The sequence below is a fragment of the Zingiber officinale genome, chromosome 2A, assembly GCF_018446385.1.
Source record: "Zingiber officinale cultivar Zhangliang chromosome 2A, Zo_v1.1, whole genome shotgun sequence".
Classification (NCBI taxonomy): domain Eukaryota; kingdom Viridiplantae; phylum Streptophyta; class Magnoliopsida; order Zingiberales; family Zingiberaceae; genus Zingiber; species Zingiber officinale.
In genome coordinates, this window is record NC_055988.1 from 163,052,574 (window position 1) to 163,069,439 (window position 16,866).

The following is a 16,866-nucleotide window of genomic DNA, read 5'->3' on the forward strand; positions in this document are numbered from 1 at the left end:
TCTACACGACCGTGCAATTTTCCCAGAAGCCAAACAAGCCCTGGTCGTGTCCCAGACATGGTCATGCATGAGTTCCAGAACAGGAGGCAGCACGGGCCGTGTAGATCTACACGGCCGTGCAAGGTTGGCAGTGGCAGAACATGTCATGGTCATGTGCATCACACGGCCGTGTGAGATGGCTAGTGAAGAGAATGACCTAGGTCGTGTCTCACACACGGCCGGGTCTAGGAGTCGTGTGGTACCTAAAATCTTGACAATATATTTTGTTGCAATTCTAATTCTACATTCTTGATTTCTAGCATTATAGTCTAGCTTTTCTCTGTTTTTCTTTTGATTTAAATTTTTCTCTACTTTTCTTTTGTAAACATATCTTGCAATATTGTTCTTGTGTATGAGAAGATCAAACTTCGTAAAGGCGTCAAGAATTACAAGAACTTATAAATACATTAGTTGATTAGCATATGAATTATTCTTTCCTTTTGTTTTTTTTGTTTTCATTATGCACTTTCTTTCTTGCAATTTAAATTTTGCATTTTCTTTCTTGCTTTTCATATTGTATTTTATTTCTTGTCTTTGATTCTTCAAAAATTTTTTCCTTCTAATAATTTTTTCTTGAATATTCATGAGCACTAACATGTCAAGCAGACCCATGAAAAATTTTTCTATACCCTTTTCTGCAAGATTTTTATCTCCCATTGTGCAACCTCAAATTGAAGCAGAAAGTTTCCAACTAGACTTAGAGTTATTTTCCATGATACAAGGTCACAAATTTGGAGGAGAAGTATCAGAAAGTCCTTATCTGCATCTTGAAACATTTTTAGAGATTTGTGATATGGTGAAATGTGAAGGAGTGTTAGCAGATGCAGTTCGATTGATGACATTTCCTTTCAGTATCAAGGATAAAGTAAAGACTTGATTATGTTCTCTCCATCCTCAAAGTATCACATATTGGGAGCAATTGGAGAAGCAATTTCTGAATCATTTTTTCCCTCCAAGCAGAACAGTGTATATAAGGAATTACATAACAAATTTTGCTCAGGCATATGGAGAATTATTATTTGAAGCATGTGATAGATTCAAGATTCTTCAAAGACAGTGCCCTCATCATGGTTTTGAAAAATGGTTGATTCTGCACATATTCTATGGGGGAAATTTTTTTTGCAGACAAGAGTTTATTGGATTCATCAGCTGGAGGATCTTTTATGGACAAAAGTGTAGATGAAACATATATGTTAATTGATCAAGTGACATTGAACCTCCATGAATGGTCGAACATAAGTTGGATGAAATTCCCCTCAAACATTCATGAAGTGCAAGTCATAAATGCTATAGAGCCTGTCAAACAAATTCTAACTCAACCATCTATGAGTCTTAAGAATCACAAGTCACAGAATAGGGAGTTCAAACATTTGGGGGCAAATATTGAAAGTATTATTTCAAAATGGTTTAAAGGAGATCTCCCTCTTTTGCATACAAGATCTAGTGAAAAGTGTGTCGATGTTGGGTTATTGATCACACCAATACTAGATAAGCAAGTTGGACCTCCTCCAAAAACTCAAAGGGAATTTGGGAAAAAGGAAGTTCAATCTTTCCCAGGACCTTCACTAAGGGTTATTTTTCCACAAAGGTTAGTGGGGGTCAATGAAAATAAAGACTTTGGCAAATCCTGTGACACAAATATGGTTGAGTGCAGATTTTTTAATGTATATGAAGATGAGGGCTCTTCATATGATGATTTTATTGATAATGCAATGGTAAATAAGTTTTCAGATCTGCCTTCAAATTTTATAGGGTGTTATAGTGACATTAAATTTTCAGATGATGAATGTGATGTGGTAGATCAATTTAAAACTGCAAGTGAAGTTATTGATCCTCTTGTTATTGATTCTCCTATTGAGGATATAGATGTTGGTTTATTTTTTGATATATGTGTTGATGATGATGATATGGAAGAATATGTAGGGAGTTGTGTTGTGGAAGCAGCATCTCAAGGATCACCACCTTTGTTCACAAAACCCTTGGAGGTTGTCAGAATTGATCATGTTGTGGAACAATGTGTAGGGACTTTTGCAGAGCTAGCAGAGTCTCAAGAATCACCATCATTGATATCATCAACACCTGAGCCAGAGCTAGAATCATCATTTGATTCAGAGGAAGTCACATCTACATATTTAAAAATTTCAGGTATTTCTCAGCAAAGTAAGGTTAGTATTTCTTGTGATCTTTTGAAAAATTTTATAGAGGTACCTATCATTGACTTTGTTGGATGTGATTCAGTTTTTATTTCTTATTCTGCTTATCTTAATATGGTTATGACTCTGTCTTATCTAATATGTTTATGGGAGATTTGTATTTTCTTTGCATGTGTAGATTTCACTTGGGCTAATTATTGGAAGCTCACACTGAACCGTCTTCGACCACCTGAAAGAACTTCAAAGAAGACGAAGATGGAGAGAGCAATACTTCATTTTGTAATTCCTATATTAGAAGCTCCCTTCATAATAAGAGCTCTCGGTAGGAGGGTGTTGAAATATCTTACCCCTCCAAGAGCGAGATTTCAATGAATTTAATGAGGTGGTCGAGCTAATGACCTTAAACAAGCACTTCTTGGGAGGCACCCCAAGTTCATTTTCCTTGTTTTCTTTATGTCTTTAGTTCTTTATAATAAACATGTATCCTCTACTTAATTTTTGTTGTCAATCTTCTTCTATAGGACTCAAAGATTAGGAGGAGTGCAACTATATGATGAAGAAGTTAATGACATGGGCATTTGGCATGCATCATTTGGTAATTTCTCTTACTTTTAATCTCCTTTGCATTGTTTTCAGTTTTTATTGGGATAATGAAAAGTTTAAGCCTGGGGGGATGCGTTAGATGCATTTGATTTTTTTTGTTTGTTTTTGTTTTTGCTTATGTCTTGCATTTTGTTTTGATTTTTTATGGCATACATCTTGAGAACATCAAACTTCACTTATATGCTTTCTTGTCTTTTAGTAAAAATGTTAGCACGTTTATATCTTGATTCATAATGTTTTAAATGATACTAGTAGTATGCTTAGTGTATTTCTTTTTTCTATTTTGAGTAGCATGAAATAAGCTAAGTATCATATGGAGATAAGTTTGAAATTTGGCTTGACCTTAAGGATCTTACCTTCACTATACTTGAGCTTGGATAGTTGATATCATTGAAATAGTCATGATTCATCTTGTTTGTTTAGTACTTGATTTCCATGATGATTTCTCAAACTTCATTTTAGTTATTGGATGATGCTCAAATCATGTAAGCTCATTTGGAAAAATCAAAATATCCTAACATTTGTGCTAAAAGTACATTTGTAAATAAGTTTTTCACAATGCAAATACTTATATAAAAAAAGTGAAAAAAGGTGAATAAGGATATAAAAAATAGTTATCGTGAGTGAAATTTAGTAAGTCACCCCTTTAAGGCCGAGTTAGGTTACTGGGGAAATGACTGCTTAGCTTCTCTTGAGATTGAGCACACCTTTGAGACCTTGGGTTGGTTGAGAAATATAAACCAAGTGTGTGGTAGGTAAGTGTCTATCACCGGAAACATTAGGAACTCATCTGGATGATGACTTGACTAGAACATAGATTGAAACTTGAAAAGTTTGGGTTACTTTTTACACTGTGCACAAGAGACTTATGCTTGAGCCATACTTGACTTGTTCCCATGATCATGCTTGCTAATGAAACTTTTTGATAGAGTTAGGAAAGTACATTAGGGATTATGAATGCATTGTAGAGCATATGAATTAAGATTCTGACATTTTGCTTGAGGACAAGCAAAAGTTTAAGTCTGGGGGTGTGATATGCGTAGATTGTATACACTTGTTTAGCATATTTTGACGCACATTCACGTATTTTACGCATGCTTTATCTATGCATTTTCGTACTTCCAACTTTGCTTTTAACATATTTACTCTTTTTATTCGGAGATCTACTTTTGTGCAATTTCTATACACAGGAGTCGTATTTGGAGAAGAATTTATAATCGAGGCCAAATCTGCAAGCTAACGAAAGGAGGAAGACACCATCTTGGAGTGCCACACGACCATGTCTGGGAGAGTGGCCTAGGTCGTGTGGTGATGCTCACCCATGCAGCATTGGCAGAGCAGGGCAATATCCAGGTCGTGTGGTGAAGATCACCTGTGTAGTTGCTGCAGAAAAGGAGAAGATCACGACCGTGTGTGCATCACATGGCCATGCCAATTTGCAAGCCTTCCAAAGCCAAAGCAGTACACGGTCGTATAGCTCTACACGGCCGTGCAATTGTCCTAGAAGCCAAACAAGCCTTGGTCGTGTCCCAGACACGATCGTGCATGAGTTCCAGAACAGGAGGCAGCACGGGTCATGTAGATCTTCATGGCCGTGCAAGGTTGGAAGTGGCAGAACATGTCATAGTCGTGTGCATCACACGACCGTGTGAGATTGGCAATGAAGAGAATGACCTAGGTCGTGTCTCACACACGGCCGGGTCTCGGGGTCGTGTGGCACCCAAAATCTCTGCTCTATATAAGGGCTTCTTTCATCATTTGAAGGGGGAGTTCTCCCTTTTGGGAGAAAACAAGATTTGGGTGATTCCCTACCTTCTTGGAGGGACTGTTTGACGATCTAAGGGCAGATCTTCAACGAATCGACTCCGAGAACGAGGATTGGATCTGAAGACTGTTCTTCATCGTAGATAAGCTTTTCTTCCCTTTCTCTTCTTGGATTTTGGGATCAAAATGCTTGTGATCTTCTTGTCTTTGGGTTTCTTTTCTTGTTTTATGGATTAGATCTCCTTGTTCTAGGATGGAGGGAGTATTTGTAATATGATTTGATATAAACTCTTATGGATTTGCCAATTTTCTATTTCTATGATTTTGTCTTGTTTGTATCTATTTGATCTTGTGTGGATTGTTGTGATTGGACTTAACTACCATACTTGATTAAATGTTTGAGTATCTTGTGAATCTTGTAGAGGTAATTCCTCATTCGATTATCCGAGGGGCGTACGTGACAGACAAACCCATGTAAGGACGATTGAGGGATAATCTTGAAGGTGAAATAAGGTCATTCAAGGGGATAGGATAGATTGTATGCATTAATCTTTTATATCTTGATATGGTTGAGAAATAATAAATTTCTATGTTGATTATCTAAGGGACGCACGTGACAGGCAAGCCCGTTTAAGGACATCATAGGAATCATTCCTAATTGATCACATTAGATAAAGATTTTAGTTCTAGGCCGGTTGTCTATTGCAAGAGAGAATCGACAATCTTCTGTAAATGAAGGACAATTCAGGAATAAGATTTGGTAGATCATTTACATTGAATAATATTACAAAGAAACCAAAACTCCTAGAACATCCTTTTATCATAGCCCGTATTCTTGTTTCTATGCTTTTATTTCTATGCTTACTTTTCATAGTTGCACTTAGTTTTTATAAATCAATTAAATTATTGTTTAGCTAATTCGTGTTGAGATATTTTTAGTGGTTATAACCAGTCCCTGTGGATACGATATCTTTCTTTATTACTGACGACGAATCCGTACACTTGTGGATCGTTAACATCTTGTGATATCACCGATTACTGCAAAAGTGATAAAAAAATACCTTGTGAAAATCCTTAAAATGGGGGAATAGGATTATCTAGTAATCGTTTGAACCACCTTTGAGTTGATCCTCCAAAGGTAGTAAAGAGCATCCGACATTTAACACTGTCAGTAAACTGCTGCAGGAGAGCCACATTTTTTAATTTAAGCAGATGATGTTCTAGATCAGTTGTCCCAGAATATTCTCCGATATTTGATAATGCTTCGTTAGAGGATCATCCAGCACTCGTTGAGAAAATAAAATGACAATCCTCTCCGAAGAACTATCACTGGCTACAATATTCCCTTTGCGTTTGTCTCGTATAGGCACTTCTCTAGAAAATTTTTGTGGAATTTCCCTTCATCCTCCTTGCTCCAAAGGTGTGCGAAGAAATACTTGAGGACCTCGAACTAGGGAGAGAGGAGTAGGAAGCAAACAAGCAAGATCCTCTTCCTCCCCCCCTTCTCTCCCTTGGATAAGTAGTTGTTGATATCACCTGATTTGGAGCTATGGGCAATGTACCACCAGTATTGACTTGCTGTTGTTGCTGTAATAATTTTTGCACTCTAGCGTTAATGAGTAACTCCAGATCTTCTTATGTCATAGTTATAGTGTTATGTTTTCCAGCTTCCTCCCTCTCGTAGCGTCAGATCCAAGTGAAGAATTCCCATAGACGGTGTTAAATTTGATCCTGTCTGAAATCTGCAAGGTGGTACATGGCTCCAGTGAATGATGGTTTCTGATGAAGAAGAACTCCTGCAGATCCAGAAGAACTCCTCAATAATCCTGCGCATAATGAGACGAGCCAACAAAACGTTAATGACCTAGGACTGGGGTGGGGATACTAGATGATGAAGTTGAAAGGATATTAGATGATGAAAGAAAAAGTGCAATGGAGAAGTCTTAGAAGGGAGTCAAGTACCAGTTGAAGAACATAATGCATCAACTTTAGTTGTTGAAAAGATGCCCTCTCCGGTGGATCTCCAAGCTGTTAGAAGATGAAGAGCAAAAACTAAAAAACTATAACACTCAAAATAGGAGGAAACTACTTCTTCATATTTTCTTCATGTCTAAATTGTTAAATCTATAGGATATTTATAGGGTATACCCAAGATGTATCTACATAAATACATGAACTAATATTAAATGATATACATGCATCATCCAAAGAGTCATTCATGAATCCTCCAAAAGACCTCTAATATTCATGCACACAATATTAAATACTTAATTAATCTAGTTTATATTTTTTCAACATCCCCTCTTAAACTAGATTTATTACTCCAAGTAAAAAACGTAGCTTCTTGAAATCATCAAATTTCAACGGTTTCGTGAAGATATCGGCAACTTGATCTTGTGACTTCACGTATTCAAGCTTCACTTCTTCCTTCGATATACAATCTCGAATAAAATGATACCTTGTATCAATATGCTTGCTTCTTTCATGAAACACCGGATTCTTGGCCAATGCAATTGCAGATTTATTATCAACATAAATCTCCGTTGGATCTTCTTGTGATAGATTCAATTCTTTTAACAAACTCCTTAGCCAAATAGCATGGCAAACACAAGAAGTAGCAGCTACATACTCCGCCTCACAAGTAGAAAGAGTCACAATAGGTTGCTTCTTAGAATTCCAAGTAAAAGCTGAATTTCCCATAAAGAAAACAAACCCAGTAGTACTTTTTCGACTATCAATATCACCGGCCCAATCACTATCACAATAGCCAACAAGCATAAAGTTGTCCGAGAAAGCATACAAGATACCATAATTAATTGTACCTTTGATGTAACGAAGAATTCTTTTGGCAATTTTCAAATGTGAAGTAGTAGGAGCTTCCATGTAACGACACACAAGTCCAACACCAGAAAGAATATCCGGTCTAGTACAGGTTAAATACCTCAAGCTTCCAACAAGACTCTTGAATAAAGTTGGATCAACTTTTTCACCATCTTGATTCTTGTGTGGCTTGATTCCACACTCCACGGGTGTCCCGACCGGCTTACAATTATTCATATCAAATTTCTTGAGAATTTCTTTAGCATATCTTTCTTGAGAAATAAATATGCCATCATCTCGTTGCTTCACTTCAATCCCAAGATAGTAGGACATTATGCCAATATCCGTCATCTCAAACTCCTTTGTCATAGCTCTCTTGAAATCTTCAAACATCTTTGGATTGTTCCCTATAAAAATTAAGTCATCCACATACAAGCAAACAAGTAACATATCACCATTTTTATCATTCCTTGCATAGAGAGCATGTTCATGTGGACACTTGATAAACCCATTTGCTTGAAAATATTTATCAATTCTGCTATTCCAAGCACGAGGGGCTTGCTTCAAGCCATAGAGAGCCTTCTTCAATTTTAGCACTTTATTTTCTTCGTTAGGCACTACATAACCCAAAGGTTGATCAATATAGACTTCTTTCTCTAAGTCTCCATTCAAAAATACGGATTTTACATCCATTTGATGGATTCTCCAACAGTTTTGAGCTGTAATAGAAATGATCAACCGAATTGTTTCAAGACGAGCAACAGGTGCAAATACCTCATCATAGTCAATTCCGGCCTTTTGCTTGTACCCCTTGGCAACCAATCTTGCTTTGTATTTTTCAACCTCGCCTTGCGCATTTCTCTTTATTTGTACACCCACTTCACACCAATTGTGTTCTTTCCATTCGGTAATGATACTAGCTCCCATGTATCATTCTTTGTAATTGCCTTGTTTTCTTCATTCATGGCATTTCTCCATTTTTTATCATGAGCGGCATCATCATAACTTATAGGCTCAGTTTCTGCTAGTAAGCAAAATTGAGTAAAATCACCAACATTTACCTCTTCAGTGGCATCATAAATGTCACTCAAACTTCTGAATCTTTGAGGCCCTTCACTTGAGCTTGCTTCATTTGTTTGTGAATCTTGTGGCGGTGGTGTTGGTGGTCGAATATTAGGTGGTGCCATGCCTTCTTCCCCCTCATCATCGTCAAGGAAAGAACTATATCCCCTCTCTTTCTTTGTAGTACTCCACTCCCAAACACCTGCTTCATCGAACTCCACATCTCTGCTTATGACAATCTTCCCATTGATTGGATTATACAACTTGTACCCTTTAGAGCTTTGATCATAGCCGATGAAGAGATACTTTGCACTTTTATCATCAAGCTTTGTTCTTTTCTCATCATGAACATGTGTGTAGGCAATGCTTCCAAAAATCCTCAAGTGCGAAACACTTGGCTTGTATCCACTCCAAGCTTCTTGAGGTGTCATACCATGAACACTTTTGGTGTGACACCGATTTATCAAGTATACTGCACAAGAGACAGCTTCGGCCCAATATTTATTTGGCATATTCTTACTCTTTAACATACTCCTTACCATGTTGAAAATAGTTCGGTTCTTCCTCTCTGCTACTCCATTTTGTTGTGGTGAGTATGGAGTCGTCATGGTTCGATGAATGCCATTTTCTTCACAGAAAACCTTGAATTCATTAGATGTGAATTCTCCACCTCTATCAGACCGAAGAGCTTTGATTTGATAGCCACTATGTTTCTCCACCATTAATTTAAACCTTTTGAAGGTTCCAAACACCTCCGATTTTGCCTTCAAAAAATACACCCAAGTTTTCTGAGAATAGTCATCAATGAAAAGCACAAAGTAATTATTCTCACCAAGTGATGATGGCTTGATTGGTCCGCACACATCCGAGTGTATCAACTCCAATGGATGTTGAGCCCTTGTTAAAGACTCCTTGGGAAAACCTTTTCTCGCTTGCTTGCCAAGAAGACATCCTTCACAAAGTTGATTAGGATGGTTTATAGAAGGCAATCCTTTCACCATTCTTCCTTTGCTCATCATTTTCAGCCCATCGAAGTTCAAATGCCCAAATCTCATGTGCCATAGCCAAGATGAATCTTTGAAACAAGATTTCAAACACATAGGAACATCACTTTGAATATTTAGCAAAAATATTCGGTTCTTTGTCATGGGCACCTTAGCAAGCAATCTTCCACTTTCATCTTTCAATGTCAAGTATTTATCTTTTAGGTGAATATCATAATTCTTTTCCAATAATTGGACCAAACTCAAAATGTTACTTTTCATAGTCGGCACATAAAATACATTGGAAATTAATTGATGACTTCCATCTTTTGAACGAATCAAAATCGTACCTTTTCCTTTCACTTGAACTTTCGAAGAGTCGCCAAAAGTTATATCTCCATCGGTTGATTCATCAAGTTCCACGAACAAATTTCTCCTTCCGCAAATGTGGTTACTTGCACCGGAATCAAGATACCATGTGCTCTGATTCTCATCTTGATCATTTTTGCAAGCTAGAAGCAAAGTAGGACCCAAATCTTCTTTTGCGTCATTACACTCCGCAAAATTATTTGTCTCCTCCATATTATTTCTACATTCCCAAGAATAGTGGCCAAGACGATGACAAGTAAAACACTCAACTTCAGATTTGTCATACCTCATTTGATGGCCTCCATGACTTCTTCTTTGATTGAAGTTTTGACTCCTCTCATTATTATATGAGATATTTTTGTCACCTCGTCCACCTCTTCCATGACCACGACCTCGACCTTGGCCTTGCCCTCGAGATCCTTCACGTCCGCGGCCTCTTTGGGATGTTCCTTGGAATACGTCCTTCAATGATAGCTTTGCTTTCAAAGCTTGTTCAACCGATTCTTGAACCGGTTTTATCAATCTTTCTTCATGTGCTTGTAAAGATCCGGCAAGTTCATCAACGGTCATGGTGTCTAGATCTTTAGACTCTTCGATGGCAACCACGATATAATTAAATTTTGGATCCAAAGATCTCAAAATTTTTCCAACAATTCGATCATCTTTAATATCATCTCCATATCTTTTCAATTGATTAGTGATAGCCAATACTCTTGAAAAATAATCTGAAATGGATTCGGAATCCTTCATGCGTAGAGATTCAAACTCTCCTCTCAATGTTTGGAGACATACCTTCTTCACTTTATCAACACCTTTAAATGAAGCTTGAAGAGTTTCCCATGCTTGCTTGGAAGTAGTTGCCGCAACAACTTTCTCGAACATCTTTTCATCCAAACTTTGATGGATGAGGGTGAGCGCCTTTTGGTCCTTCTTCTTGGCGGATGCTACATTTTCATCAACGTCATTCTCCACAGGATCCCAAGCTTCATATGATCCAAGCAAAGCCTTCATTCTTATGCACCAATTATCATAATTTTCCTTGGTGAGAGATGGAACAACAAATGAGGTTCCATTCGACATCTTCTTCAAGCTTTGTCTCCAAACACAAATGGTGGCTCTGACACCACTTTGTTAGAAGATGAAGAGCAAAAACTAAAAAACTATAACACTCAAAATAGGAGGAAACTACTTCTTCATATTTTCTTCATGTCTAAATTGTTAAATCTATAGGATATTTATAGGGTATACCCAAGATGTATCTATATAAATACATGAACAAATATTAAATGATATACATGCATCATCCAAAGAGTCATTCATGAATCCTCCAAAAGACCTCTAATATTCATGCACACAATATTAAATACTTAGTTAATCTAGTTTATATTTTTTCAACACAAGCAATATCTCTATTTCAGATAAAATTGATTATGAAGTCATTCTGTGAACTGGACATTTGACTATACACTTCAACAACTTGATAAACAAGTAGCTTCTATTCTTATGGCAAGCAAACTAGAAGAGCATGGTTTATTGGCTAGTGGGTTGGTTCAAAAGATTGTAGATCTTGTTGTTTGCAATATGGGCGGTCCAGCTGATGATGCTATTGTTATACAAAGAAGGTGGACGCGCAAGAGTTGTGAAATGCGGGATGCTTTGAACACTAATGTTTTTCCTCTTGGCTGACTTGAGATTGGAGTATCACGTCACAGAGCCTTGCTCTTTAAGGTTCTAACTGATCAGGTAAACCTGACATGTAAACTTGTGAAGGCTAGTTGCTATACTGGTACGGATGAAGGAGCTGTGAACTCCATTAAAGTTGATTGTGGAAGTGAATGCATTGCTGATTTTATGGGAGCTCCAGGCACATTGATTCCCATCACTCGTATGGAAAATTCTAGAAACTGTGTATTAGGTCCATAGACCATTAAACAAAGTGTCCAAGGTTTATGCATGGACGTCCTTAACAAAGTGAATTCTCAATTTGAGAGAAAAAGTGATACATTTGAAGGAGGCTTACCATTAGGATGTTAGACATTACAGCCGGAAGAAAGATCAAATTTAACTAATGGACATAATGATGTTGATGATTTGATTATGAACAGTCAAATTGCAAGGAGTGATGTGAACCTGAAAGTTTCTATTCTTTTATGATTAAACCTAAATCAGAGACATCAAAAGTTTTTTTTTTTGAATTAATAATATTTGTTGAGTGTCATTTATTTTCCTATTTTTTGATATTCTTCTTTGGATTGGATTCAATATTGTGTAGGATAATCATTATCTCATCCAATGTTAGATCGCATAGGTTGCTAGATTATCGAACTACTCGTGTTTCAAGATTTATCCGATGAACCATCAAGGGAAATTCACCCATCTTCCAGACTAGTTGAGCCGAAAGATTGTGTACATGTATTATAAAAAAATATATGATATTTCATATATTAAATTATAGATGGATCTGATCTGCATTTATCTATTTTATTTCTAAAATAATTTTTTAAGAATATTCAAAATATTACTAAAAAATAATTACTATAATAATGATCTTAATGTAGCTGATTTTAGGAAAGCAAACGTGTCTAAATCCAAAATCACTCTCCTATAATTTGAGTGAGTTAGTGGATGTAATCGCACATTTATGGTTCAGCGCCCGAAATAGCAGCGTATGTAAGCTACTTCCTCGTCCATCGTCCGATCAACTGGCAAAAGAGATGGCCGGAGCAATGCGAACTGCGGCGCCGTGGATGCTGCACCTAGTGGTGGCGCTGGTGGTCGCAGGAACGGCGAAGGCGGACGCCCACAACGAAGTGCTCACCCCCTGCGACGACGCCAAGATCCAGCGATGGGATGGTTTCACCTTCGGCATCGCCTTCTCCGGCCGCGAGTCCTTCTTCTCCAACGACGTGCAGCTCTCTCCCTGCGACAGCCGTCTCCCCCTCTCCTCCAACGGCGCCCAGCTCGCCGTCTTCCGCCCCAAGGTCGACGAGATCTCCCTCCTCACCGTCAACGTCAGCACCAACACCTTGGTAAATATAATTAGATCCTTAGTTTAACGGACAAACAGATTCATACGATAAAATGTATCGGATCGCCGCCTTGTTCAGATAAGCGGCGGCGGATACATGGTTGCATTTTCCGGCAGGAAATATGCAGCGCGTTCTTTCCCTACTTTCGTCGGCAATAGCTCGTTCGTGGTGACCGGCTTCACGCTGGTATGCTCGTTCGATCCCTTTGGAAATTGGAAACGTACGTAAACGTTGACGCATATCGATCACTGAGACATTTCGCTCAGGTCCTCGAGTTCCAGGAGGGCACGCTCGTGAACCTGTACTGGAAGAAAGATGGCTGCAGCCAGTGTTCTGAGAACGAGTCCTTCGTTTGCCTCCACGGCCAAGACTGCGCGATCAAGACGTCGAGCTGCACGTCGCAGGGTGGTTCCATCGACTGCAGGATAGGCATACAGTTGGCGTTCTCAGGCACCGATAAGCATGATGCCGTTCTCAATTCGTGGTACGAGGTCTACAACCTCCGGCAGTATTCTCTCTTTCGGTTGTTTTCTAACCTCAAGGGCTCCCTTACCAGCCAGTTTGGCAATGTTTTCTAACTCTTCTCGGTGCTCCTGATCGTCACTTTGACGACTAGCTACAATGTAAATCTATGTTATTCCAAGTTTAAATCATTATATTGAAGAGGTTGTCCAATTGCATAAATGTGGAACCACCACATCCCCTGGAGTGATCTCATGGATATATATAGAGGAAGATAAATACAGTAAGTTGAAAGCGCATGGCCGGAATGCTATCGATTAGGACATGTTGTCCAATTGCATGCATGCATGCATGGTTGTTCTTACGACCATCAAGAAAGCATACCTTGGAAACCCAAAAGCTAGCTTCTTTAGGAAACCTGAAAGACATCTAGAAGAACATCGATCGTATTCATAGACTTTATCTTTGCCATCTCACACTTCTCAAGCATTCTCCCATACTGGAATAGTCTCTTCTAATTAGTGTAGAGATGGATTTATATTCTTTAATGAGCACTTGGTTGAATTCAAATGCACTTAATAGATATAAGCTCATACATACTCCTTAGTTCCCTTATAGATAATGTAAGACCTTAGCACTCTAATGATTCATCCTAAGTTTTTATTAGTCTTCCTAGCATCCATATGCCTATGTGAAAAATTCTCACTTGATCATCTCATTCATGAATACAATATACACTTTTATACTATCAGAATTAATAAACAAAGAAAGAATAAAAGAAAACTATTCTACCAAAAATAAATTATTCTCAATCCAATCAATTTAATTAATTATATCATTTTTCACCCATGATTTGATTGACTCAACATAAGGTAAAATTTGATTATTTTCTACACTCCCCCTTAATCTTGGTTGTAGATGTTGATGAGACCAAGCTTGCCTTCAAGAAATTTTTGAGCTTGTTTAGATAATCCTTTTATAAGAAGATGAGACATAGGAATATATTCAATATTGATAATGCCTTCATCCGGCCACCTTTTCTCTAATGAAATAGTGATCAACTTCTACATGTTTCGTTTAGTCATGATGAACTGGATTGTGAGCTATATTAATAGTTGACTTATTATCAATGAAGTAGCATAGCACTTTCAACCTAAATTTTCAAGTGTTACATCATTCTTTTTGTCCAGATGAGATCACAAATTCCATGAGACATAGATTCTGCTCCAACACTACTTCTGGCAACCACAGATTCTTTTTTTTTGCTATGCCATGTCACTAAATTTCCTCACACTATTGTGCAATACCAAGAAGTTGATTTTCTATCATCAATTGATCATGTACAATCTGCATCACTATACACACTCTTCTATCCTCAATTTTTGCAAAGAACAAGCCTTTTTCGGGAGTTTTTTTTTTTCAAATATCTCAAGATTATGTATATTGCATTCAAATTACCTTGATATGGTGAGTGCATATATTGACTTACTAGGCTCATTGTAAAGGCAATATTTGGATGTGTATGTGAGAGATAGATGAGTTTTCCAATAAGACACTAATAATTATCTATGTCAACCAAATTTTCATCAAATATTTTCTTCTTATTTTCCAATTCAATTAGTGTGTTACTTGACTTACATTCCAAAATCTCTCATACTCTTATGCATCTTCAATCACCAAATACTTCTCGCCCTAAAGTCCCCCTTATTAAGTCTCCCGCTTATTGGATGACCTTACTCCTTGAGTTTGCTTCATGTCATTTAATCCTTTGTGTCTTCAAGTCTACCTCATTCCAAGTTGTCTTAGAGTCCACCTTGTGCCATATCTATAGTCTATAAGATGAACCAAAGTCCTCAAGCTTGCTTCATGTCATCTGATCACCATGCCTTTCAAGTCCACCTTACATCAGCCCTTTGAGCCACTAGACACATGGGTCGGCACTAGGGGGCTAGTAAGATAACGGATCTATCTTTTGAGCCGCTAGACGCATGATCTCCATGGCCACATCTACAATGACTTAATGTTCCTTTTTATGTAGTTTTTTTTTTAGTGCAGCTTGTGTTGTCATGAATTGAGAAAGTTTGACATTCATCATACCCTTCAGTGCAATTTTCAACTTTGATTACTTGGATTGAAAAATTGAGATCACTAATTATATATAGAGAATAAATATTTTAAACTTTATGAAAAATTGAATAGTCGACGCATCTCTATAAACCACTATTTTAGTTCCATCTAAATTACACAATTCCCTCAAGCTCAAGAAAATATTTTCATATGTGATTCTTTAAGAAATAATAAACATTCATTGTGGCAAAAGGTGAATATGTTTGCCCCCAGCACCCTCGTAAACCCGTCCCAAGGTCAACACGGAGGAGGTAAATCACGGACGGCTACTAGCCTTTGGAATAGTGATTAGCAAATAATAAACATTCATGCAAGTTGGTTAGCTAGTTTCATGAGCTTCAGACTTACAGATATTTAAACTTGTTGACAAGCTTCAACATTGAACTCATGAGCATCAACTTAATATGGTTGGACTAATCGAGCAGTGTAGGAATGACGATTTAAAGAAATGGGTTGATTGAGTGATCAAGGGATCTGAGTGGCTGGTCAAGTCAATTAAGCTACATGGGTTAATCATGCCAAGCAACCAAGTGGTTAAGCAATTCAAACCATCTGAGTTGGTCGAGCTAGGTGATTTGGACCACCCTAGTTGGACAAACATGACGAACTAGGCCAGCCAACTGAGCAAGTTAGTAGGTCGGGTGTGAGTCAAATAGGTTGGATGGTCAGTAGTCAAGTGGGTTGCACAATTGAGTCGATTTGAGCATACCAATTGGGACAACAAGCTAGATGGGCTAGGATAGTAAGTTGGGTCAAGTGATCCAACAGTTACCATCTAGGCTAGTTGATCAGCTAGGTGGTTCTGACCACTTGGTTTGACATATCAAGAAGGCTATGCAAGCTAATCAAGAAGGGAATGCCAAGTTGACCAAGTCTGTATGTCATAATAACAATAACAATAATAACAATCAAGTCTTATCCCACTAGGTGGGGTTGACTATATGAATCATTTTACGTTATTAATTAAACTTTATTTCCTACTATATCATAATCTATACTTAAATAAATTTTATTTTATTTTATTGTTGATAATTAAGTCTTTTTGGTCTTCCTTGTTTGATATGAGTGTTCGTTATAGTTTCACATCGCATAACTAGCATTTATTGGTCGTCTAAGTATATGTTTATACCATCTTAGACGTATCTCTCAGAGTTTTCGCTCAATAGATGCAATTTCGACTTTCTCTCTAATGCTCTCATTTCTTATTTTGTCATTCTCGTATGTCCATGCATCCACCTTAACATCCTCATTTCTGCAACTGAACTTTTCTTTAAGTTTTAGAAGTACTTTATGGTCACATAAAATACTCGATACTCCCCTCCATTTCAACCATCCTGCTTGTATTCTATGTAAGACATCTCTTTCAATTCCTCCATTGTTTTGTAAAAATGATCCTAAATATTTTAAGCTCTTGGTTCTAGGCAATTCATCCTTTCCTATTTTAACAATTGTCTC

General features: G+C 37.6%; 2 protein-coding genes and 1 non-coding gene across 3 annotated transcripts; 1 reads left to right on the top strand and 2 right to left on the bottom strand.

The window, feature by feature from the left end:
• Positions 1–1,007: 1,007 nt before the first annotated feature.
• Positions 1,008–1,113, bottom strand: LOC122044600. The gene has a single exon (XR_006129632.1). It is a non-coding gene; the product is annotated as a small nucleolar RNA R71 (small nucleolar RNA).
• Positions 1,114–6,863: 5,750 nt separating this feature from the next.
• On the bottom strand, positions 6,864–8,072 carry LOC122044199 (uncharacterized mitochondrial protein AtMg00810-like). The gene has a single exon (XM_042604729.1). It carries the CDS (start codon positions 8,070–8,072, stop codon positions 6,864–6,866), a length of 1,209 nt encoding a protein of 402 aa, XP_042460663.1.
• Positions 8,073–12,507: 4,435 nt separating this feature from the next.
• Positions 12,508–13,400, top strand: LOC122044200. The gene is made up of 3 exons (XM_042604730.1): positions 12,508–12,822; positions 12,901–13,008; positions 13,089–13,400. The coding sequence occupies exons 1-3, from the start codon at positions 12,508–12,510 to the stop codon at positions 13,398–13,400; spliced, it is 735 nt and encodes a 244-aa protein (XP_042460664.1).
• The last annotated feature ends 3,466 nt before the right edge of the window (positions 13,401–16,866 follow it).

Bases quoted from the DNA above. Each gene is read 5' to 3' on its own strand.
- LOC122044200 (XM_042604730.1), top strand. From the start codon at position 12,508: ATGGCCGGAGCAATGCGAACTGCGGCGCCGTGGATGCTGCACCTAGTG. The intron at 12,823-12,900 runs GTAAATATAATT...CGCCTTGTTCAG, and splicing joins ACGTCAGCACCAACACCTTG to ATAAGCGGCGGCGGATACAT. The intron at 13,009-13,088 runs GTATGCTCGTTC...CATTTCGCTCAG, and splicing joins TGGTGACCGGCTTCACGCTG to GTCCTCGAGTTCCAGGAGGG.
- LOC122044199 (XM_042604729.1), bottom strand. From the start codon at position 8,072: ATGGATGTAAAATCCGTATTTTTGAATGGAGACTTAGAGAAAGAAGTC.